This window comes from Danio rerio, chromosome 11, assembly GCF_049306965.1.
Source record: "Danio rerio strain Tuebingen ecotype United States chromosome 11, GRCz12tu, whole genome shotgun sequence".
NCBI classification, from domain to species: Eukaryota; Metazoa; Chordata; class Actinopteri; order Cypriniformes; family Danionidae; genus Danio; species Danio rerio.
Window position 1 is genome coordinate 38,939,631 of NC_133186.1, and position 24,120 is coordinate 38,963,750.

General features: G+C 36.2%; 4 protein-coding genes across 7 annotated transcripts in view; 3 read left to right on the plus strand and 1 right to left on the minus strand.

Moving 5' to 3' along the window:
- Positions 1-24,120, minus strand: part of usp48 (ubiquitin specific peptidase 48) — a 190,017-nt gene that overhangs the window by 91,144 nt on the left and 74,753 nt on the right. The window lies entirely within an intron of this gene.
- The window catches only part of LOC137496656 (uncharacterized), a 72,943-nt gene that overhangs the window by 35,281 nt on the left and 13,542 nt on the right, over positions 1-24,120 (plus strand). The gene's annotated exons all lie outside the window — the stretch shown is intronic.
- On the plus strand, positions 20-8,565 carry LOC141376706 (uncharacterized). The gene is made up of 10 exons (XM_073917243.1): positions 20-170; positions 448-744; positions 825-1,127; positions 5,294-5,593; positions 5,669-5,719; positions 5,848-5,898; positions 5,976-6,014; positions 6,383-6,421; positions 6,703-6,749; positions 6,828-8,565. Exons 1-9 carry the CDS (start codon positions 119-121, stop codon positions 6,735-6,737), a joined length of 1,167 nt encoding a protein of 388 aa, XP_073773344.1. The 5' UTR covers positions 20-118; the 3' UTR covers positions 6,738-6,749; positions 6,828-8,565.
- On the plus strand, positions 9,268-20,099 carry LOC110440127 (uncharacterized). 3 transcript variants are annotated; one of them, XM_073917241.1, is made up of 15 exons: positions 9,268-9,354; positions 9,606-9,902; positions 9,983-10,285; positions 14,275-14,574; positions 14,650-14,700; positions 14,829-14,879; positions 14,955-14,993; positions 16,108-16,158; positions 16,436-16,495; positions 16,625-16,730; positions 17,530-17,581; positions 17,678-17,750; positions 17,997-18,068; positions 19,136-19,182; positions 19,272-20,099. In XM_073917241.1, the coding sequence occupies exons 1-15, from the start codon at positions 9,300-9,302 to the stop codon at positions 19,362-19,364; spliced, it is 1,650 nt and encodes a 549-aa protein (XP_073773342.1). In that variant the 5' UTR covers positions 9,268-9,299; the 3' UTR covers positions 19,365-20,099. The 3 variants fall into 3 exon arrangements, 2 of the variants coding, with proteins under 2 accessions (XP_073773342.1, XP_073773343.1); XR_012387445.1 differs by lacking the exon at positions 14,955-14,993 and having other exon boundaries at positions 9,276-9,354; positions 16,108-16,289; positions 19,272-19,423; XM_073917242.1 differs by lacking the exons at positions 14,829-14,879; positions 14,955-14,993; positions 16,108-16,158; positions 17,997-18,068 and having other exon boundaries at positions 9,295-9,354.

Sequence of the window (24,120 nt, forward strand, 5' to 3'; positions counted from 1 at the left end):
CGAATGTTCATCATCATAGATGGACTGCACGAAGCATCAAATGGTTTCCTGTGGTCTAATGCGTTACTTCCTAATTCACTCATGAGCTGAGTTTCATGTCTGTTTCCCACTCGCTGCAATGGAGATTTTCATCTTCATCGTTTTTCTTATTATGGAGGTACAGTGTTACAGTAAGTGATCTTTAATGTTTAATATTCAATACGTATGTCTACTTTTGTAGCGAAAAAAGTCTGATTGTTAATAATCTCTGTGATCAATACTGTAAAAGTTTAAGCAAAACACATGAAAACTGAACCCATTAAGTGTGTCAACATTTGGTTAACTATAGAGATAATAAGAGTTTAAATGTTAAACCAAAACTCAAGCAATAGTTTGATAATGATAGATGTAAATGTGGTCAGTCAGTGAGGAGATATTGATTGATTGATCTGTTTTGTGTTGTTCCAGATGCTCCTACTGTTCGTGTTTCTTCAGATGTCATTAGTGAGATCAGCTCAGTGAAGATCAGCTGTGAGACACCAGCATATGTTACAGTGACTCAGTGTTATTTCACTATAAACAGAGAAGATAAGCATGTAAAAGTCAGTCCATCATGTGAGCAGGAGTTCAGTGGTGCTGGATTGCTCTTATGGGCAAATAGAAAATCACCTCAATCAGTCGACATTATCTGCTACTACACAACAAATGAGAGAGGAATTATTATTCCATCATCTCCTTCTCCTGCTGCCACAGTGACTGTTCTAGGTGAAACATTTCACTGCAGTACTTGTGTCTGACAAATTATTATTTGTTTCTTATTAACTTGTTTATTTCACTTTAAACAGACACACTTCAGAAACCCTTCATCAGTGTTAGTGAAGATGATGATCTGCCCACAATATCGTGTGAAATACCACTATCAGTCAGAGCTGAATTCAGATGTAGTTTCTACACTGAAGATGGAGCTCGTCTGATCAGAAGTTTCTCTCAGAGGAGTCAAAATAAAGAGAATCATATTTGTATATTTTATCCAAACTACAGTAATCTCTTCACACAGTCGGTGAACAGCAGACAGATAAGCTGTGATTATACAACAGCCATCAAGACTGACTTCACATCCCCACGGAGTGACACAGTCACCATCAGAGGTGAGAATGTTTTTGTTGAAACATACTGTATGATCAGCTTTAAAGATTACAGAAACCTGTAATCCTGTAGCCAGTGTAACTTACTAGTAAATCAGTATTTCAGAATGTCATGGCAGGTGGCTAATTAATAAATGAGAGTCACTAAACTAAACTAATAAAGAAAATATTGAAAAAAAGCTATGTAGTTGTAGAAATCTATCAGACACTTAAAGTTTGCTTGAAACGTAAGTTAAGATTGTGCCTTTTTACACTATTGTGACGTTACGTACATATGGAAACCATGGGAAATAGGAAAAAATGTAGCGCTGTTCATGATTTAATCTTTTGGGAATCGAATGAATTATTGAAAGATGGACATTAACAAAATGAAGGAAGATTGGTCAAGGCAGAGATAAAGCACATGCTGTAAAGACGTATGTTAGTATGGGTCCATAAGAAGAAAAGTGAAAACAAGTTGTTTTGAGGGGAAGAGAAGGTTATGGTAATTGATAAAAGTTTATGAGGGATTTTTTTTTTTTTTTTTACAAATGAATAAGGAGCAAAGATACATCATTAAAAAAACAATACTATATTAATATAAAAATAAGTAGAGTAAATTAAAATGTTATGGCAACTTTACTGTGTAAATTCTCTAAAGAACAAATTGTAAGACCTTTTCAGACAAATCATAGTGTGATCGGATATATTTAGACAAGATTTAAGGATCTTTTGAGCTGATCATCTGATAAAAGTTGTAAAAAATAGCACTTGTTTTGTAAAGTGTCAATGTAATAACCAGAAATGACAAAAAATCTCTTGGTAATTATTCTCACTGTCTATCATTGTTTCCTTGTAAAAAAAAACCTCACTTCATCCAGGAAGAAAGGAAATAAATATACAAACAAACAAAACCATTCATTCATTTTCTTTTCGGCTTAGTCCTTTATTAATCAGGGGTCGCCACAGCGAATGATCTCCCATACACACTTACTCACATACACACATACACTACGGACAATTTAGTTTACCCAATTCACCTATAGTGCACGTCTTTGGACTTGTGGGGAAAACAGGAGCTCTTGCAGTAAACCCACGCCAACACGAGGAGAACATGCAAACTCCACACAGAAATGCCAATTGACCCAGCCGAGGCTCGAACCAGCGACATTCTTGCTGTGAGGCTACCCACTGTGCCAATTTGACACCCAACAAAACCATTAAAATAATATATTATATTATTAGTATTATTGCAGTTATGCAATTTATTAAGAATAAAATAACTAAATAATAAATTACATTTACAATACAATTATTTTTGATTCTCAGCGTGTGAAGAGTCACAGTTTCAGTTTGTTCTAAAACTGGAAATGTGTCAATGTGTGCACTTATTTGAAGAGAAAATTGTTTTGCATTGTTATCTCATGCACACTACATGATTGTGCATGTAAAACTGCATGTGACAGACTTTGAGTGCAAGAAAGCGAGTGAATAAACTGTTTCTGTTTTAGTTTGTCTTATGAGAGTATAGGTCATTTCTGTGGGCTGCTAGTATGCTATAATTGCATGGCGTGAACAGCAAAACAGAAGTGTAAAAACACCAGGATGTATTTGGGTTATTCTCACGAAACCATTAAAACAACATGGCACTTACAATTTTAAATATTAAGCTTAGTAATTTGGTTATACAAAAAATATTATAATAAAAACAACACTGTTCTCTACGAAGCACAATGTGTAACTTCAACATTATTTATTTTTAGTAATTTTACGGCGGTTTTTACTGAAATTCTCATTACCAAAACGTGTCCATGTATGTTTGAATGTGTGTTATGTTGTAATTTAAACAAATTAGCCCAAAAATTTCAGCATAAAACCAAATTAATTGTTGGGGGTTGTGACGGTCAGTCATGTCTGTCCGCAACGCCACTGAGCAGATATAAACATTCAGTCCTCAAGTCTGTGCCAACACAAATTTGTTAAGTTAGCTTAATAGTTTTTACAAATTTAAGTAGATGGAACATACAACAATTAAATTGTTCCAACAAAATTAAATTGTGTCATTTCAACTTAAATAAGTTGTTTGAACAAGCAGAAAAAGTAATTTTGTGAGTGTACATTTGCTGCTGTGCCCAATTCTGACTCTACAATAACACTGATGATAATGAATGCTTTGGGTTAGATTTGGAAATAATTGCCCTTTGTCACCAATTCTTTTCATAATTTATATGGACAGAATTTCAAAGCGTAGCCTTGGGCTGGAGGGGGTCCGGTTCGGGGACCACAGGATTTTATCTCTGTTAGGGCTGATTTATACTTCTGCGTCAAACGCTGGCATATGCTACGGCGCTGACGCATAGCCCTTCGCCGTGGCCATCGGCGTCGCTGATGTGCACCTCTCAAAAAATGTAACTACACGTGGCAACAACACGTAGCGCAAGCTCTGTGATTGGTTGGCTTGGTAGCGCTGACGAGTCTGGGCGGGGCCGAGAGCCGCGCGAGCGGCGCTAGCCCAATGGAGCGATTGTTTACAAGTATGGAGTTCTGTGAAGGAGCTCCAGATGGAAAGTTTTGTTTTGTGTTTACCTCATAGTTAAAGTTGTTGCACGTCCGCCGGTTCCTGCCTCAAAATGAGCGAGTTTGAGCCACTTGTACATCCCAGAAGTGTTCAGGAAACGCAAAACATCAGTGAAGACACTCGACACAGAGAAACATTTACACCTCACTGCTAACTAGCATTTCGGAAGAGTTAATGCAGACCAACAGAGACAGCGCGCAGAAGTATAAATGCACAGCTACGCTCGTTGCATACTCCGTGGGTTACGCCGGTCACTTGACGCAGAAGTATAAACCAGACTTTATTCGCAGAAGATGTTGGCTTCAACGAACATGGACCTTCAGCATGCACTGGGGCGGTTTGCTGCCGAGTGTGAATCAGCACCTCCAAGTCCGAGGCCATGGTGCTCCACAGGAAAAAGGTGGTTTGCCATTTCCAGGTTGGAGGAAAGTCCTTACCCCAGGTGGAGGAGTTCAAGTATCACGGGGGAGAGAGGGAAGGATGGAACGTAAGACTGACAGGCGGATCGGTGCAGCGGCAGCAGTAATGCACTCGATGTACCGGTTGGTTGTGGTAAAAAAAGCGCTGAGCCAAAAAGCAAAGTTCTTCATTTACCGGTCAATCTAAGTTCCTACTTTCACCCATGATCTTGAGCTTTGGGTCATGACTGAAAGGACAAGATCTCGGATACAAGTGGCTGAAATGAGATTCCTTCACAAGGGTGCAGGGCGCACTCTTATAGATAGGGTGAGGAGCGCTGACACCTGAGAGGAGCTTGGAGTAGAGCCGCTGCTTCTCCACATCAAGTGAAGTCAGCAAGGAGAGCCCGAGAGATAGTAAAAGACAAGACAAGAGAAGCCAGCCAGGAGAGATAGGGGAGGGAGAGGAAAAAGTGCGACTGCCTTTGCCGAAAGCCAAAGAAAGATTTTGAAACATTTCGTAGCCTCAACATTTTTGCTTTGGCAGTTTAAGTGTTTCACAAAGCCTCACTCTGCCCACCAGTAGAAAACTGGCAAAAAGTTTGAAGGAGGCTGCTAAAAATCCTTTATGGAAAACAGTCCAAAAACAACACAAACATGGTAAGGAAAAGAAGGACAAGAATGTTTAGGATTGCACACTTTACAGAAAAAGAAAACTACGCAGGGAGAGAGAAACTTAAGGTTTTTTATAGTCAAGCGTAATCTGTGAGAATGATCTTCAGCTGTGTGTTTGTGCTTATATCAGTCCAGATTGATTGGTATATCAATCTGGACTGATTGATATACCAGATTGATATGACAGATTCAGATTGTTCAAAGCTGTAATGGGTGTTGATTGGCGCAAAGCATCATGGTAGTTGTAGTCCATGTGAATGACAGGTAGCATACAGATAGACAGAGTGCTCTCTAATGAGTTTAGTGGGCACTCCAGCTGATAATCATAACACCAACTACTGGGTTACATTTAAAAAAAAAAAAAAGTATAGTCCAACTTTAACTCAGGGGTTGGGTTTGTCCATACAAATATAGACAAACCCAACACCTGAGTTAAAGTATGTTTAAATCCAGCATTTTAGAGTGCAGAACAAGATTTTGTAGGACAACAGCAAACTCACTGTACACATTATTATTATTTTCTTTTCTCCCTTAATCAGCTCTTCCTCAGCCCAGACTGTCAGCATCTGCTTCAGTTCTTCAGGAAACAGACACAGTTGAGCTGAGCTGTGACAATACTGAAGAGCTAAAGATGGAGATGTGTGTCTTCAACAAATATGGAAGAGAAGATGACTCAAAAGTGAGCTCTTCATGTCAGCTCTCACTCACTGCATCTCAGATCAGTGTTTGGTCTGGAGCTCAGAGTTCATCAGTGAACATAACCTGCTTCTACAATGTGAGGAAAGGACAAAATCAAATACCATCTCCTCAGTCTGATCCAGTGACAGTTACAGTCTTGAGTAAGTTAAAAGGGCTTGTACAGTATCTTTGACTTGTAAATTGACTTCTAATAATTCTGATTATTGTCTCTGCAGCGTCAACACCAACCACCACAGCATATACTACTACAACAGCCATGAAAACATGTGAGTAACTGAGTTTGTAAATGAAGAAGACATTTACTCCATCGGAAAATGCCCTCTATAAAGATCAGTATTACTTGTTAAACATTTAGTATACTGTACATCACTGCAAATTTCACCATTTCTTTCAGCAACGTTAACTGTAACTTCGACTTCTGCAACCACAACAAAAACAGAATCTGGTAAGTTACTGATTACAGCCTTTCTGATTATTTTAAATTGAATTTGAGAAATTACTGTGATTTATCTTTTTTTTTAGACTTTCAATCACAGACAGATTCCACGATACAAACCCTGGGTAAGTTCATCACTCTAGTTAAATGGCAAAAGCAATACAGGTTCATTGGGAAGTATGCCCAGGGCTATATTTTTCAGAACCAAAAAATATCTGTAAAGTTTTATTATTTTATACACTGAAAAAAAAAAAACATTTCTGCAAAATTGTTGCAAAGAATTAATATGGGTTGTATTTAAACAAACAAATTAAATTTATTAATGTTCAACTTTATTTTTTTGTTTGAATTTAGCCCAAATAAATTAACAACCACTTAACTAAAAAAATTAAAGACAAGGAATTTGAATACTTTTTAAAGCGTTTATTCTTTATTATGCTGTAATACATAGACTTACAGTATTAAAGACTTTTATCTTGAATTATTGTTTAAGATTCATCAGAGGAATCTACTGGAGAAACCACAGAAACCTGTAAGTGAAGATTGCCTTTATATAAAACATTATTGCCTCATTTCACTTTAAATTCCTTTAGTGTTAAAATGAGTCTTAAATGAGTTATGAAAGCTTTTATTTTTATCAATATTTACTCTGAATGTTGTCCATTCACTTAAAACACAACACTGAGAGCAAGAATATTTTTTCAAAGACAACCTTGATTTTTAAATTGAATTAAACATATTTATTATAAAAGCCTAACATTATTTCAGAAATGATCTTATTAAACATTATCATTACACTTTTTTTGTGCGCAGACTCATTGCTTAATTTCTGTCTGGACTCGGACTGATCTGCTTAACCAGTAAGTACAATGTTAATTGTGGAAAAACTGAATTTCATGATATAGAAATAATTGATAACCAAGTCTGTATTTCTGCAGGTTCTGATGATAATATTCTCCTGCCAGATGGAAAAAAAATGTTTTTAACTTCTGCATACTCCTCAAAACACCAATGACCTGCTTCATTTCCAAGTCTGAAAATAAATCAAACAAATACATGTCCATAAAAGGATTTTAAAGTGTGCACATTATACACAAGGTATAACTAATAAACTGTTATTCTGATCAACAGGTCCTGTTTTTTTTCATATTCTGAGCAAAAATGTATGTAATATTGGTTAAATGTGTTAAAGTTGCTCTAATCAGGATTTTCAGTTACAGTTTGTAATTGTAACCGAAACATGTGGTTACAGTAAACACCTTTATGTGGGTGTGTCCAGCTTTGAGAGGTCACGCCCCTACTCCTCCCGACATTTAAAGGGCCATGAAACCCCCTCGCTACAGCAGGGTGTTTTCACACCTCTACTTTGGAAAAAGTCAGAAAAGTGGGCGTGTCCAGCTCTGTTTAGGGGGGAGTGTCGGAGGAACTAAAGTGGGATGGTGTGGGAGTGTCTATTTGGGCACGCGCGAGTTTCAGTCAAAATACACACACATGAGAAAGTGATGGTGTTTAACCTACATGGACATCTGTAGTCGAATTATTTGCCAAATTATTAAATGTTGGACTTTAACTGCAGTTTGGCTCTTTCATTCAGGGAATTCATTCATGCCCCTCGCGACAAACGCGATATTTGATTTGATATTTGAAGCGTGTATTTTTCATGCAATGTTTGATACCGCACGGCGAATGAGAGAAAAAAAAACTCTGTATTTCCCGGAAACTTAGATGCACACGGCAGGTAGCGTCAGAAAGCCGCGTGTGTTATTCCGGTCACAAAATGCGGTGCTATGTTTGCACTCAGTGCAATAGTTAACTTAATTCGATACGAACAAACTGAATAAACAAAGAGCACTGGTCGCTCACTTACCAAATCTGTAGAGACAGGACAATCACCAGCAGCTAGAGCCGCGTCTTTATGAAGAGGAGACTAACGTTACAATCGAATCCGAATTTCAGCGTTTGCAGATGAGAACAGCTCTCAGGTAAACAATTTTCCTCCTTAGACACGTAAGTTATTGTTGTCGAGCGTCGCGTACACTGTTAATCCACACGTGATCCAGATGAGCTCTCACAGAGAGAAAATGAAAAAGAAACTTAATGGCAGCAAACTATAAAAGCAACACTTCACGCTTGTTTTGCCAACACAACGTGGCGTCTCTGTGGCGTAAACACGGTGACACTAATGAATATTAATGAAGTTGCACAATAGAGCGCGCTGATTGGTTTGAACCAAGCCTTACTCATGCATTAATGCATCACACTGTAAGACGTAATAAGACTCACTTTGGCACAGACGCCCAGTCTGCATGCTGGAATACACGCTATTATGTCATGACCGTGACGCAGCTTCAAAAATTAGTTTCAAACAGGAAGTACGAATTTGCTTGAAATAACGCAAAAACAACCAATTTACACTTTTTAGTGAAATATAGGTGTCCTAATAGTGTTTTTAGCAGTGTGGGACACATATACGACTGTCAACAGCTCAAAAAATGTGTTTTGGTGTTTCGTGACCCTTTAAATGAAACACACATAGTCAGTGCAGAAAAGTCTTTACCACAGGAATAGGATTTCTATAGGTTTCATCACATTAAATGTAAGAATTTCCAAGGCTTTTAGACAATTATGAATCAGATTTCAGACTAAACGCTAAATTTTTTTTTCTAATGGCCCAGTAAAACATAAAAAAAAAAAATAATATTTAAAACATATTATTGTAAAGAAGACAACTAAACCATAAGGGTAAATAAAGTTATTGAGATGAAATGTTAGTGATTGGATGGGTATTAGCCCGACTGGGTACAGTTAGCTTTACATGGACAGAGGAAATTTAAGACCATGCAGTTTAAAGTGATTCAAGAACTACAACATAATATTTCAGTGAGTTTAAGACTTTTAAGGCCTAAAATACTCTGAATACATTTTTTTTTTTGGTGGGAAATCCTATATTGTGCTTCTGAGGCTTAAAAACTTTTTGAATTCATCTTCAGAATCACTAGTTTTTACACAAAATGTAAAAAGAGGCAATTTAACAGATTTTTTTAAATAAACAATTTCATAAAATTAGAGCACTTATTGCCCTATTGTTTAATTGTATTTTACAAGTTTGTATCATTTTCTCTGTCAAACATTTGTCCATTTAATGAGCAACTGTGTCCTCCTTTACTATTTGACTGTATGTTTTAATGCTTATCGTCTAGTCTCTCTCATTGTAAGTCTGTTACATTTGCGAAACTGATTACAGATGGCATTTGCTCTAGATTAAAATAAAGCTGTGCATGTGGCCTCATGACGTATGTTCATCATCATAGATGGACTGCACAAAGCATCAAATGGTTTCCTGTGGTCTAATGCGTTACTTCCTAATTCACCCATGAGCTGAGTTTCATGTCTGTTTCCCACTCGCTGCAATGGATATTTTCATCTACATCGTTTTTCTTCTCATTATGGAGGTACAGTGTTACAGTAAGTGATCTATGATGTTTAATATTCAATACGGTCTACACTTGTAGGCAAAGACAGTCAGTCCTGTAAAAGTTTAAGCAAAACACATGAAAACTGAACCCATTAATTGTGTCAACATTTGGTTAACTATAGAGATAATAAGAGTTTAAATGTTAAACCCAAACTCAAGCAGCAGTTTGATAATGATAGATGTAAATGTGGTCAGTCAGTGAGGAGATATTGATTGATTGATCTGTTTTGTGTTGTTCCAGATGCTCCTACTGTTCGTGTTTCTTCAGATGTCATTAGTGAGATCAGCTCAGTGAAGATCAGCTGTGAGACGCCAGCATATGTTACAGTGACTCAGTGTTATTTCACTATAAACAGAGAAGATAAGAATGTAAAAGTCAGTCCATCATGTGAGCAGGAGTTCAGTGGTGCTGAATTGCTCATATGGGCAAATAGAAAATCACCTCAATCAGTCGACATTATCTGTTACTACACAACAAATGAGAGAGGGATTAATAACCCATCATCTCATTCTCCTGCTGCCACAGTGACTGTTCTAGGTGAAACATTTCACTGCTGTTCTTGTGTCTGACAAATTATTATTTGTTTCTTATTAACTTGTTTATTTCACTTTAAACAGACACACTTCAGAAACCCTTCATCAGTGTTAGTGAAGATGATTATCTGCCCACAATATCATGTGAAATACCACTATCAGTCAGAGCTGAATTCAGATGTAGTTTCTACACTGAAGATGGAGCTCGTCTGATCAGAAGTTTCTCTCAGAGGAGTCAAAATAAAGAGAATCATATTTGTATATTTTATCCAAACTACAGTAATCTCTTCACACAGTCGGTGAACAGCAGACAGATAAGCTGTGATTATACAACAGCCATCAAGACTGACTTCACATCACCACGGAGTGACACAGTCACCATCAGAGGTGAGAATGTTTTTGTTGAAACATACTGTATGATCAGCTTTAAAGATGTAATCCTGTAATCCTGTAATCCTGTAGCCAGTGTAACTTACTACAGTAAATCAGTATTTCAGAATGTCATGGCAGGTGGCTAATTAATAAATGAGAGTCACTAAACTAAACTAATAAAGAAAATATTGAAAAAAAGCTATGTAGTTGTAGAAATCTATCAGACACTTAAAGTTTGCTTGAAACGTAAGTTAAGATTGTGCCTTTTTACACTATTGTGACGTTACGTACATATGGAAACCATGGGAAATAGGAAAAAATGTAGCGCTGTTCATGATTTAATCTTTTGGGAATCGAATGAATTATTGAAAGATGGACATTAACAAAATGAAGGAAGATTGGTCAAGGCAGAGATAAAGCACATGCTGTAAAGACGTATGTTAGTATGGGTCCATAAGAAGAAAAGTGAAAAAAAGTTGTTTTGAGGGGAAGAGAAGGTTATGGTAATTGATAAAAGTTTATGAGGGAATTTTTTTTTTTTTTACAAATGAATGAAGAGCAAAGATACATCATTAAAAAAACAATACTATATTGATATAAAAATAAGTAGAGTAAATTAAAATGTCATGGCAACTTTACTGTGTAAATTCTTTAAAGAACAAATTGTAAGACCTTTTCAGACAAATCATAGTGTGATCGGATATATTTAGACAAGATTTAAGGATCTTTTGAGCTGATCATCTGGTGAAAGTTGTAAAAAATAGCACTTGTTTTGTAAAGTGTCAATGTAATAACCAGAAATGACAAAAAAATCTCTTGGTAATTATTCTCACTGTCTATCATTGTTTCCTTGTAAAAAAAAACTCACTTCATCCAGGAAGAAAGGAAATAAATATACAAACAAACAAAACCATTCATTCATTTTCTTCTCGGCTTAGTCCTTTATTAATCAGGGGTCGCCACAGCGAATGAACTCCCATACACACTTACTCACATACACACATACACTACGGACAATTTAGTTTACCCAATTCACCTATAGTGCACGTCTTTGGACTTGTGGGGAAAACAGGAGCTCTTGCAGGAAACCCACGCCAACACGAGGAGAACATGCAAACTCCACACAGAAATGCCAATTGACCCAGCCGAGGCTCGAACCAGCGACATTTTTGCTGTGAGGCTACCCACTGCGCCAATTTGACACCCAACAAAACCATTAAAATAATATATTATATTAGTAGTATTATTGCAGTTATGCAATTTATTAAGAATAAAATAACTAAATAATAAATTACATTTATAAATACAATTACTTTTTGATTCTCAGTGTGTGAAGAGTCACAGTTTCAGTTTGTTCCAAAACTGGAAATGTGTCAATGTGTGCACTTATTTAAAGAGAAAATTGTTTTGCATTGTTACTGCATGCACAACTACATGATTGTGCATGTAAAACTGCATGTGACAGACTTTGAGTGCAAGAAAGCGAGTGAATAAACTGTTTCTGTTTTAGTTTGTCTTATGAGAGTATAGGCCGTTTCTGTGGGCTGCTAGTATGCTATAATTGCATGGCGTGAACAGCAAAACAGAAGTGTAAAAACACCAGGATGTATTTGGGTTATTCTCACGAAACCATTAAAACAACATGGCACTTAAAATGTTAAATATTAAGCTTAGTAATTTGGTTATACAAAAAATATTATAATAAAAACAACACTGTTCTCTACGAAGCACAATGCGTAACTTCAACATTATTTATTTTTAGTCATTTTACGGTGTTTTTTACTTAAATTCTCATTACCAAAACGTGTCCATGTATGTTTGAATGTGTGTTATGTTGTAATTTAAACAAATTAGCACAAAAATTTCAGCATAAAAACAAATTAATTGCTGGGGGTTGTGATGGTCAGTCACGTCTGTCCAAATGCCACTGAGCAGATATAAACATTCAGTCCTCAAGTCTGTGCCAACACAAATTTGTTAAGTTAGCTTAATAGTTGTGGATTTAAGTGGATTGAACATACAACAATTAAGTTGTTCCAACAAAATTAAATTGTGTCATTTCAACTTAAATAAGTTGTTTGAACAAGCAGAAAAAGTAAATTTGTGAGTGCACATTTGTCTGCTGCTGTGCCCAATTCTGACTCTACAGTAATACTGATGATACTGTATGCTTAAGGTTAGATTTGGAAAAATTGCCCTTTGTCACCAATTCTTTTCATAATTTATATGGACAGAATTTCGAAGCGCAGCCTTGGGCTGGAGGGGGTCTGGTTCGGGGATTTTATCTCTGTTATTCACAGATGATGTTGGCTTCAACGAACCTTCAGCATGCACTTGGGTGGTTTGCTGCCGAGTGTGAATCAGCACCTCCAAATCCGAGGCCATGGTGCTCCACTGGATAAAGGTGTTTTGCCATTTCCAGGTTGGAGGAAAGTCCTTACCCCAGGTGGAGGAGTTCAAGTATCTTGGGGTTTTGTTCACGAGTGAGGGAAGGATGGAACGTAAGATTGACAGGCAGATTGGTGCAGCGGCATCAGTAATGCATTCGATGTACCGTTTGGTTGTGGTAAAAAAAGAGCTGAACCGAAAGGCAAAGTTTTTGATTTACCAGTCAATCTACGTTCCTACTTTCACCTATGGTCATGAGCTTTGGGTCATGACTGAAAGGACAAGATCTCGGATACAAGTGGCTGAAATGAGTTTCCTTCACAGGGTTGCAGGGTGCACCCTTAATGATAGGGTGAGGAGCGCTGACACCCAAGAGGAGGTCAGAGTAAAGCAGTTGCTCTTCCACATCAAGCAGGTCATGCGACTAAGGTGATTTAAAGGCTCAGTAACTACACAAGCATTCAGAGAGCTGAGGAATCTGCTTTTGATTGACAGGGCCAAAAACAAAACCACAATCTCCCATAGTCTAGTGGAGCATATGTGTGCATAATGCAACTCTGCTGTGAGTAATCTAAGTTCGAATCCCGACTTGTTTCTTACAGTACAAGTATTCAAAAATTATGACAATGTCTTTTATGAATGTAGATTTTTGTTTAATGAACAAAACAACACAAATTCAGATGTCAGTCTTATGTTAAAACAAAACAGACAAGAACGGAGCAACAAAATAAGACATTTTAAATTATTACAATTGCTTCATCCTGGATTTAAACCCTTTGCATCCTCATGTCAGTCAAGAACACTAACCACTCCACTAAATCACTTGATGTCTTGTTAAAACAATGTGGAGTATAATTCCTTAATTCACATAGCAGTTTCATTGTGGAAGTCGTTTAAAAGCAGTACTTTAAAATGACCAATATAAAGAGGAATTTGATGATGATGATGATGATGAAAAGCCTTTATTTGTCTCACACACATATTACATTCAGTGAAATTAAACCAATTTGTGATCTAATGCCACAGTCTGAGTACCAACAACCCTGCTCACCACTGTTTCAATTCAGCCGGCCAGCTTGGTGGGGTTTTGAGCTGCACTGATCGCTTTTACCAATCATTGATACCTAAACCTGCCTAAACCCATCAGCAGAAACCCTGTTATCAAAGTTCCGAATAAATATCTTCAATATCCTCCAGGGACAGAGCGATCAGAGAATCGATCAGAAAATGATCTTCAGCTGTGTGTTTGTGCATATATCAGTCCAGATTGTTCACAGCTGTAATGGGTGTTGATTGGCGCTAAGCTTTATGGTAGATGTAGTCCATGTTAATGACAGGTAGCATACAGATAGACAGAGTGCTCTCTAATGAGTTTAGTGGGCACTCCAGCTGATAATCATAACACCAACAACTGGGTTACATTTTTTAAATAAATGCATAGCCCAAGTTTAACTTAGCGGTTGGGTTTGTCCATATTGTACACAAATATAGACAAACTCAACACCCGAGATAAAGTATGTTCAAATCCAACATTTTTAAATGCAGACAAAGAATTGGTGAGACAACAGCAAACTCGCTGTACACATTATTATTATTTTATATTCTCCCTTCATCAGGTCTTTCTCAGGCCAGACTGTCAGCATCTGCTTCAGTTCTTCAGGAAACAGACACAGTTGAGCTGAGCTGTAATAATACTGAAGAGCTGAAGATGGAGATGTGTGTCTTCAACAAATATGAAAGAGAAGGTGACTCAAAACTGAGCTCTTCATGTCAGCTCTCACTCACTGCATCTCAGATCAGTGCTTGGTCTGGAGATCAGAGTTCATCAGTGAACATAACCTGCTTCTACACTGTGAGGAAAGGACACAATCAAACACCATCTCCTCAGTCTGATCCAGTGACAGTAACAGTCCAGAGTAAGTTAAAAGGGCTTGTACAGTATCTTTGACTTGTAAATTGACTTCTAATAATTCTGGTAGTTGTCTCTGCAGCTTCAACACCAACCACCACAGCATATACTACTACAACAGCCATGAAAACATGTGAGTAACTGAGTTTGTAAATGAAGAAGACATTTACTCCATTGGAAAATGCCCTCTATAAAGATCAGTATTACTTGTTAAACATTTAGTATACTGTACATCACTGCAAATTTCACCATTTCTTTCAGTAACGTTAACTGTAACACCAACTCCTGCAACCACAACAAACACAGAATCTGGTAAATTACTGATTACAGCCTTTCTGATTATTCTCAATTGAATTTGAGAAATTACTGTGATTAATCTTTTTTTAGACTTCCAATCACAGACAGATTCCATGATACAAACCCTGGGTAAGTTCATCACTCTAGTTAAATGGCAAAAGCAATACAGGTTCATTGGGAAACATGCCCAGGGCTATATTTTTCAGAACCGAGAAATATTTGTTTGCGGCTACATAATGCCTGCATTTTTTTAAATATAAAACGAACGATATGGGGTGGTACCGCTGACTACATATCTCCGAAGGGTTTTTCCGGTGTGACGGTTTTGCTTGGTAGCTCACCATAAATGGCACCAGATGTTTTTTTGAGTCTAGCAAAAGACAGTTCCAGAAACCAGTTAATACGAAACTCCAGAACAGCAGTGCGAGTTCTTGGTATAGTACACAGCCGTAATGGCTTTTCTGTTCTAGTCTGTTTTTGAAAACACTAATGCTTGGGTTTAGAGAAAGGGGTGTGTGGGTCAGTCGATATCAAGCTGGCAATTTTCTCTAATGGACATGAGCGAAAAGGACATTGAGATGGTCAGAAATGTAGAAAGCAGCCTCCGTTGGATTTGTGAAAAACAAAATCTGCAAGTACACATAGTTCATGACACTTTTTTTTTTGGGGGGGGGGTCAAAAATCTCACCCAGGGCACATACTTCCAATAAGCCTTGGTTGGATAAATGTCATTGTGGAGAGATAACCAGTTGGATTTAAAAAAAAAGCTTAATGGTGAGGGGAAATACAAAATGAATTTAATTTAAAGACAAGACTCATTTTCTTATCCAAATATTCTATTTTAATAATATAACTACAAGCTTTGATGAAACTACAGTACGTTATTCTGCAGTCTCTATATTCTACCTGCAAGCAAAAAAAATTTTTAAATTAAAAATAACGACAAAAGGCAAAGTATGTCATATACTTTTGGCAAGCTACAAAGCATTTTTTTTTTGCTAAATGTTAAAATGATGGCTGCTCAAAATATTGTATTACACTAATATAGTTACTGTTTCACTTAATATGTTCAGGTTTTCAGAAGTGCCATATGTGAATGTATTTTTAATATAAGACACAACATTTTATCTCCAATTTTATCTCCAGTGTCATTTTAATGTTTATTATAAAGATATATAAGCTTTTCTTAAGTTAAATATCCTTTATAATTCCAACATATTGATGTTCTTGATGATGATTGCAGTTTCAACAAAAATGTCCACTTCAAAAGCTTCACAAACAGACACAAAATCATGTGAGTAAAGTTTAGAGTAATTAAATAAAAGTTTTCTTTCAAAGTAACACACACAACCCATTTCACAATTTATATTTCAGCAACATCAGCTGTAATTTTTTCTACTCAAATTCCAACAACCCACAGAACTGGTAAATAATAATTGTATAATGTCTCATTAATATATATATATATAACTGAATGAACTGAATGAATATATATATAACTTTATCAAATACCAAAACACCATTGTTTATCAACATCATGAAGTCAAGTGTGTGTTTTGTTTCTATTGCAGATGTTTCTAATGTTCAGACAATCACAGCTCATAAAGACCAACCCATATCCAAATATAAAGGTTTGTTTGAAATTATTTTCTCAAACTTAACAAATCATATACACACATTTTAAAAGGTAGAATGCCGTATCTAAAGCACCAATATTAAACACATTCCTGCATTAAAGTGTTGGTTCTGTTTGGTTACAGTTACATGGCTTATAGTGCTGGTTTGTATTGGAATTGGTGTCATTTTATCTGGATTCCTGGGAATCATCTGTGTGTGTTGGTTTGCAAGTAAGTCATGTTTACAATGGTTTTCTCCAATTTTATTAGAGATGCATGACATATGAGTAGGATCAGACGGAATCTGTGGAGGTTTTGTGCTATTTCTGAGGAGAATTTTGGTAAAAAGCTGCGGATTTATGCGGAATAATTTTGGGAGTTTAATAATAAAAACCTTAAAATGTGAATTAAAAAACAGATCAATTTTGAACTTTTATTTAATGTTTAAAATGCAAATCCAATTAGATTCACTTTATTTGGTAAACAAAGAAAATCTCTCATATATATCTACTAAAAGACAGAAAATACTACTGTACAAACTGCATTGTACATAAATCAGATGAATATTTTCATATTTGTCAATAATATTACTGAAATTAATTTAAAAACTGAATAAATATAGATTTACACACATTTACTCAAGTAAATAAACAGAATAAATGATGGACTAAAAATCTGCAGAAAATCTGTGGAATTCTGTGCGTGCAGATTCTGTGTGGGCCTGCATATGAGCTGTCATATTAGTGATTATACAATAAATTATAATAATTATTTTTAATGTTGTTATGAACCCTGTAAGTATCCGCCTTTTGGCTGAAATTCTGTATTATTCTTCTGTAAGGTTCCCTTCACATGTTTTCTGCTGGCCATGAGGGTTTAGGGGGGAAAAGAAGAAGAGAATGGTGAGTGTTTTTTAATGCATCTAATACAGTAGTCTGTGAAATCAATTGCAAGTTATTTATCAGTGAAAAAGCATGTGTAAATGCTTCCTATTTGATATACAGTATACATCCATAAAAAAATCAATAAAGATCAATATTTGATTCTAGCAATAAGATGAAATCCACAAAACCAGATGTGTCCAGTCAAGGAATTGGTGTGGTGAGTGTCCATGCATTTACAATCTTATGAATCAATTAAGACTATAATAATGCATAATAAAAGTTACATAGCTTTTACATATTCATTGTTAATTAGAGTGGTTCTGGACCACCAGAGTTATATTCTCTGATCACTTCTGCACCGGACACATCTCAGCCTGTACTTGAGGGTAAGAAAAAATATCCATCACAGGAAATGATCACAGATAATGCGATGCTCAGTGACAGACGTGACATAAATGAACACGCAGAGTTAAAAACTCCTCCACCAGCTTCTCAAAAACTGCTCTCATTTCATTTTCTCATTTCAGAACTATTAATATGTGGAGTTTAGGTGCAGACACGTGTTTTGTCCTGCTTTTCTATTGTTTAACAATCATCATCATGCTGTTTTATCAAAACTCTTGTGCACCCAGATTCCCGTCAGCACAACACAGCAGACCCTGCAGACACTTTCATGACTGTAAACCCAATGTACCAGTGCTCAGGTGATCAAACCTTTAAATCTCATTCAGTTTGTATACAGTTAAAGTCAGAATTATTAACCCTCCTTAATTTTAGCCCCCTTTATATTTTTTTCTCAATTTCTGTTTAAAAGAAATATAATAGGGTAATTAGGCAAGTCATTGTTTTGTAGACAACCTGGAAAAATAAAAACTTAAAAATATTGACATTAAATTTTTATTTATTTATTTTTTTTTTTAAATAAAAGCTGCTTTTATAACAACTAAAATAAAACAAGTAAGATTTTCTCTGAAAAAAAAAGGAAATACTGTCATCATTTGGAAAACATTTGAGGAAAAAAAAAATCTTAGGAGGACTAATACTTTTGACTTCGGCTGTACTTGTTAATCACTGTATTTCATTGTAAACATTGTAATACACAATCCAGGTTTAGCTAATTATTTTTCAGCACCCCGGGTTGTCTTGATGGAGAACTGCGTAGTTGATTCAGTCAGTCAGAAAGGCTTTTAAAGCATGCGTTCGTGAGTGAAATGTGACCTTCGGTGGACAGTAGCAGACTTTGAAATGAGATGCAGATTCAGAGTTCCACATGAGGTGGTTATTAAATAGCAAATAATATAAATATTATGAACGTAAACATTAAGTGAGCAGGTTAATTTGTGTCCTAAACCATGTGTCCTAACAACATGATAAGATTTGCAGTGATGAGAAATTTGGCTGTTTGCAAAAGACATAACAGCCACTCATAAGCATAGAATAGTGCACTCACTGCACTCCAATCAATTGGTAATGTTTATTATCTAATTAATACACATTTAACCTCATCACGTTATTAAATGTAGATGCTGAATCACTGATATGTGTTGGCTTACACTGAGTCACAGTTCTTAAGTTTACTTTCAAACTGTTTATTTTATTTTCAAGATCTGAGGTGAACTATCTGCTGCTGCTTTCAGTAGTATGGCAATAAATGTAAATGTAAAATGCCATTCAAACTCACATTGTTGTAACCTTTAATATAAAAAATCTTGTTCATCAAGTGTGAAACATGTTCATTAAAGTGATATTATGCTTCTGCACTGCATTTCAGATATTTCAGTCAATAAAAAAATACAGGGAAATACCAAGGAAAGTGAGGTATGAACACTGTCACACACTAAATAGTCATCCACCGTTCACAAAAAACTCACACACTTGTGTCTTTTCTGTATTTCTTTCTCCTTAAGGATGTTTACCACCTGTACAGCACCATCCCTGATAAACCAGTTCAGTCCAGCACTGGAGATCAAGAATACAGTTTGGTCCAGATGCACCGATGAGCCTCAAAACATTCATTATGTACAGAATATCAGCTGTACAGTATGTGAAGAATCTTTACTTACTAACAGATTTTAACTTTGGCCATAATGGTTAACCAGAAAATGGTTTCCTCTGCTGACAACAACCAAAAATAGCTTGTTAAATGGTATATGAAAGCTGAAATAAAAGATGTCATAATAAATGAAAAATGGTTTTACACATATGTTCATGCTAATTCATATTCTTATTTTTACATTTTATCATTACTGTATGTCTCATTGTATACATATGTATACACTGAAAGCTTTATGGACCCTTTTCACATTTCCAGGTTTCACAGTAGTGGAAGTCGTCATATTTGGGTAAACTTATAGTGCAGTGAATGGGAGAGTACAACTGTTACAGTCACCAGTGATCTATCTACTGCGGATCATTAGAGAACTACAACTCCCAGCATGCACCTTGGACACACCGGTTCCTCATTTGAATACAGCTAGTAATTCATCATGGACTGATATATTGGACTATAAAAACAGCACACACACACAGACTTCAGTGTTGAGTCTTGTTTTACTTGAAGCATTATGAAACGTTTCTCCTTGCCTTGCCGATTTTGATCTTTTGCTTTGTTTATTGATGTTAGCCATCTGAACAGGCCTTTTGAATTACCCCGCATGATACTGCTTGCTCCTGTGTTTGACCATTGCCAGCCTGACCATTCTTTGTTTAATAAAGACACTGCCATTGGATCCTCACCTCAGTTGTCCGGAACCTTATGTTAAAACAAATATGTTTTTATAATCCTATTTGCTTAAAAAATAACAGAATAACTTGGTGTTTTCATGACTTTTAGAAAAAGTAAAAATGTGTGAGACTGAGAACGGCAGCCAGACAAGAGAACAACATCAAATTTACTGTCCTGCCCATAACCACTACATTTCAAATGCCTTGCAAAAGCGGCAATTTGTTTTTTTGTAATTTGATGCAGATTATTTAATACATACATAATTAATTACATATAAAAAGTTCATACGTTTTTAAAAAAAAAAATCTGACCACTAAAACATGTTAATTTTTCATTCAACCAGATACTTTTGGTGGGAGCAGTGAATTTCTGGGTGCAGTTCACTGTAAGATCACCTGTGTCAAAGGGTTTAATTATAATAGACTCTTCATAATGATCAGCGATTGATGTAATTACTTTCACTCACTCACTATTCTAAGGCTTAGTCCTTGATTTATCAGGGGTCTCCACAGAGGAATGAACCTCCAATTTCTCTGGCATATGTTTTATGTTGTGGATGGCCTAACAACCACAACCCAGCACTGGGAAACACCCATACACTCTCTCGCTGAAACCTACTCATACACTACAAGCAACTTAAATTATTCGATTCACCTATAGCGCATGTCTTTGGACTGTGAGTTAAACCCAGAGCACCCGAAGAAAACCCACGCCAACACAGGAAGAACATGCAAACTTCACACAAAAATGCCAATTGGACCAGCCTGGACTCAAACCAGTGACCCTCTTGCTGTCTTTCCAGTCCTACAGTTTTTGATGCAGAAGCTTAAGTGGATTTGTAACAATTCTGCATAATGCAAATCTACAGTATGCCTTCATTGGCTGCCCACAATCAACATCTGCTTTGATACACAAACACTAGTTGTAGCTAAAACCTGGCAAAGTTTGGTTTGTAATATTAACATGTTAAGAAGAGATGAATGAGTGTTAAAATTAAACCTACTGTAAATATTTCATTTCAGATAGAAATATGCCACATTACTGAACTAAAGTATGTTGGAACTTATGCTTCATGTGCACTGGTGTCCAAAATAGCCTGATTTGGCCTCTTTGAAGACATTTTGGATGATTGTTGAGTATAAGTTTCAACAGTAACCTCCTAACAAAGGAATAGACTATTTTTTGGGGGGGATAAATCCTATATTGTGCTTCTGAGACTTAAAAATATCTGAATTATTCTTCAGAATCACTAGTTTTTACACCATATACACAAAATAGAAAAAAGATGCAATTTAGTAGAACATTGTTATAAACTATTTCATAATAAGTGTAACTAGTGCTCTACTTGTTTAGTAATGTGTTATTAGTTGGTATTATTTCCTCTGTCAAACAATTGACCATTTAATGAGAAACTGTGTCCGCTTGACTTTGATGTTTCTATTTTTATAACCTAGTCTTTCTTAACATAAATCTATTTATGTTACTTTTATTAAGCCACCTACAGATCCCCGATCTGCTCTACATTAAAACAAAGCTGTGCATGTGGCCTCATGACGCATGTCCATCATCATACACTGAGTGCACATAGCATTAAATTAAGTGTTACTTCCTAATTTACCCATCAGCTGGGTTTTGCACTCGCTGCAATGGAGACGCTCATCTTCATCATTTTTATGCTCCTTATGGAGGTTCGGTCTTACAGTAAGTGATCTATGATGTTAAATATTCATTATGTCTACATTTGTAGTGAAGAAAGTCTGATTGTCAAAGTTTACACATGAAAGCTGATCACATTAATTAAAGTTTCAATGTTAAACCACAACACAAGAAGCAAGTTAAAAATGATGTGGTCAGTCAGTGAGGAGATATTGAGATACTGATCTGTCTTGTGTTGTTCCAGATGCTCCTACTGTTCGTGTTTCTTCAGATGTCATTAGTGAGATAAGCTCAGTGAAGATCAGCTGTGAGACACCAGCAGGTGTTAAAGTAAAGCTGTGTTATTTCGCTATAGATGAGAAGAATATAAAAGTCAGTAGGTTATGTGAGCGGGAGTTCTCTGGTGCTGGATTGCTCAGCTTAGCAGGTGGAAAATCACCTCAATCAGTCGACATTAACTGCTACTACTACAATACCAATGAGAGAGGGATTATTGAATCATATCATTCTCCTGCTGCCACAGTGACTGTTCTAGGTGAGACATTTCACTGCTGTTCTCGTGTTTAAGATGATTTTATATTATTAACTTGTTTATTTCACTTTAAACAGACACACTTCAGAAACCCTTCATCAGCGTTAGTGAAGATGATGATCTGCCCACAATATCATGTGAAATACCACTATCAGTCAGAGCTAATTTCACCTGTAGTTTCTACACTGAAGATGGAGCTCGTCTGTACAGAAGTCTCTCTCAGAGGAGTCAGAATGGAGACAAACATCTTTGTATGTTTTATCCAAACTTCCCCACACAGTCAGTGAACAGCAGACAAATAAACTGCGATTATACAACAGTCATCAAGACTAATTTCACATCACCTCGGAGCGACACAGTCACCATCAGAGGTGAGAATATTTTTGTGTTGTCATACATATGATACCTTTAAAGATTAGAGACACCTGCAACAAACACATAGTAACAGTAGTATATTATATTATTAGTAGTATTGCAGTATTGTTTCTTTTATTTAGAATAAAATAGTAAATGACAATAATAATTTATTTTGAAATGAAACTAATCTTAATGTCTGTTACAAACCCCTGATGTTAGTCTAGGGTGTGGGGTTTGGCATTTATTTAATTAAAATATATTTATATAAATAGTGAATGAGTGAGAAAGACAACCAAAGTAATGCCAAAAAATGTGTGCTTTTATTTACAATCCCAAAGTGAACAACAACAACGAATTAATCAAAATTAAAGAAAAAGTAAGTAAAGCAAAAATATTCTATTTACAATATGTACAAACACTGAGACAAATAAAGACGGGGAAAACAAGAGAGCTGGCAGAAGGGACGCGGGCGGCGCTAAAGAAATGAAAAGAACAAAACCCAAACTAAATCTAACTTCCCAGAAGCATCTAGCTAACTAACTATGTGGAAAACAGTATAATTAACACACGAAGATCTTCCGAGTCCTAACTATCTACTCTATCTATCTATTCAAAAAGTACAAGGAGTGGCGCTCGCCCCTAACCTAGTGTACTAGACAGCAGAGTAGTTCTGAGTGTTGCGAAATGTATGTCACGTGACCTTCTTACCTGTCCGCTTCGTCCAAGCCTCGTAAACAACGATAAACTAAGAACAATGTACGAATAACGGACTGATAACGTGCACACAGAAACAAGCAACAACAAAACACAGTTAGACGGGGTAATTTCTAAACGCACGCGGTAAATACAAACAAGCGACAAACAGCAAAAGAGAAAATGCAAGCAAGAGAGCAAGAAAACAAGAAAGAGCGAGTGGTCTGGCGCGCGCTTTTAAGACGGGTGGTCTTTGCTTATTGGATGTGACGTAAGAGTGACGTAACCGGAGAGGAATGACTGACAGCTGAATGGACCAATGAACAGAACCTGAGAATACAGGAGAGCAGATACGGGAGAACAGAGCGAGAGAGAGAGAGAAAACACAGAGAAAACAGAGCACAAAAAACACAAATACATAACACATGGTTTCTGGAATATGAGTACAGCATGAAAGTATGTATTACAGTACCACCTATGGTTTGATAAGTGTGTGTGTAGTTGGGGGCATTTGGGGCCATCCTGCCACATGTCTAGGATAATGCTAATAAATGCTTTTCTTGTTTCTTGTCCAAATATCTACAAATTCTTAAATCAAGAAGCATTTTCCAGAGAAACAAAACTCATTGTCTTGTATTAAGAAATAATATGTCAAATTTTATTTATTTTTTTTACTTAAAACAAGCTAAATAATCTGCCAATGGGGTAAACAAAATAATCATGTTTTTCATTTTCACAAGATTATTTTTACCCCATTGGCAGATTATTTTACTTGTTTTAAGGAAAACAAGAC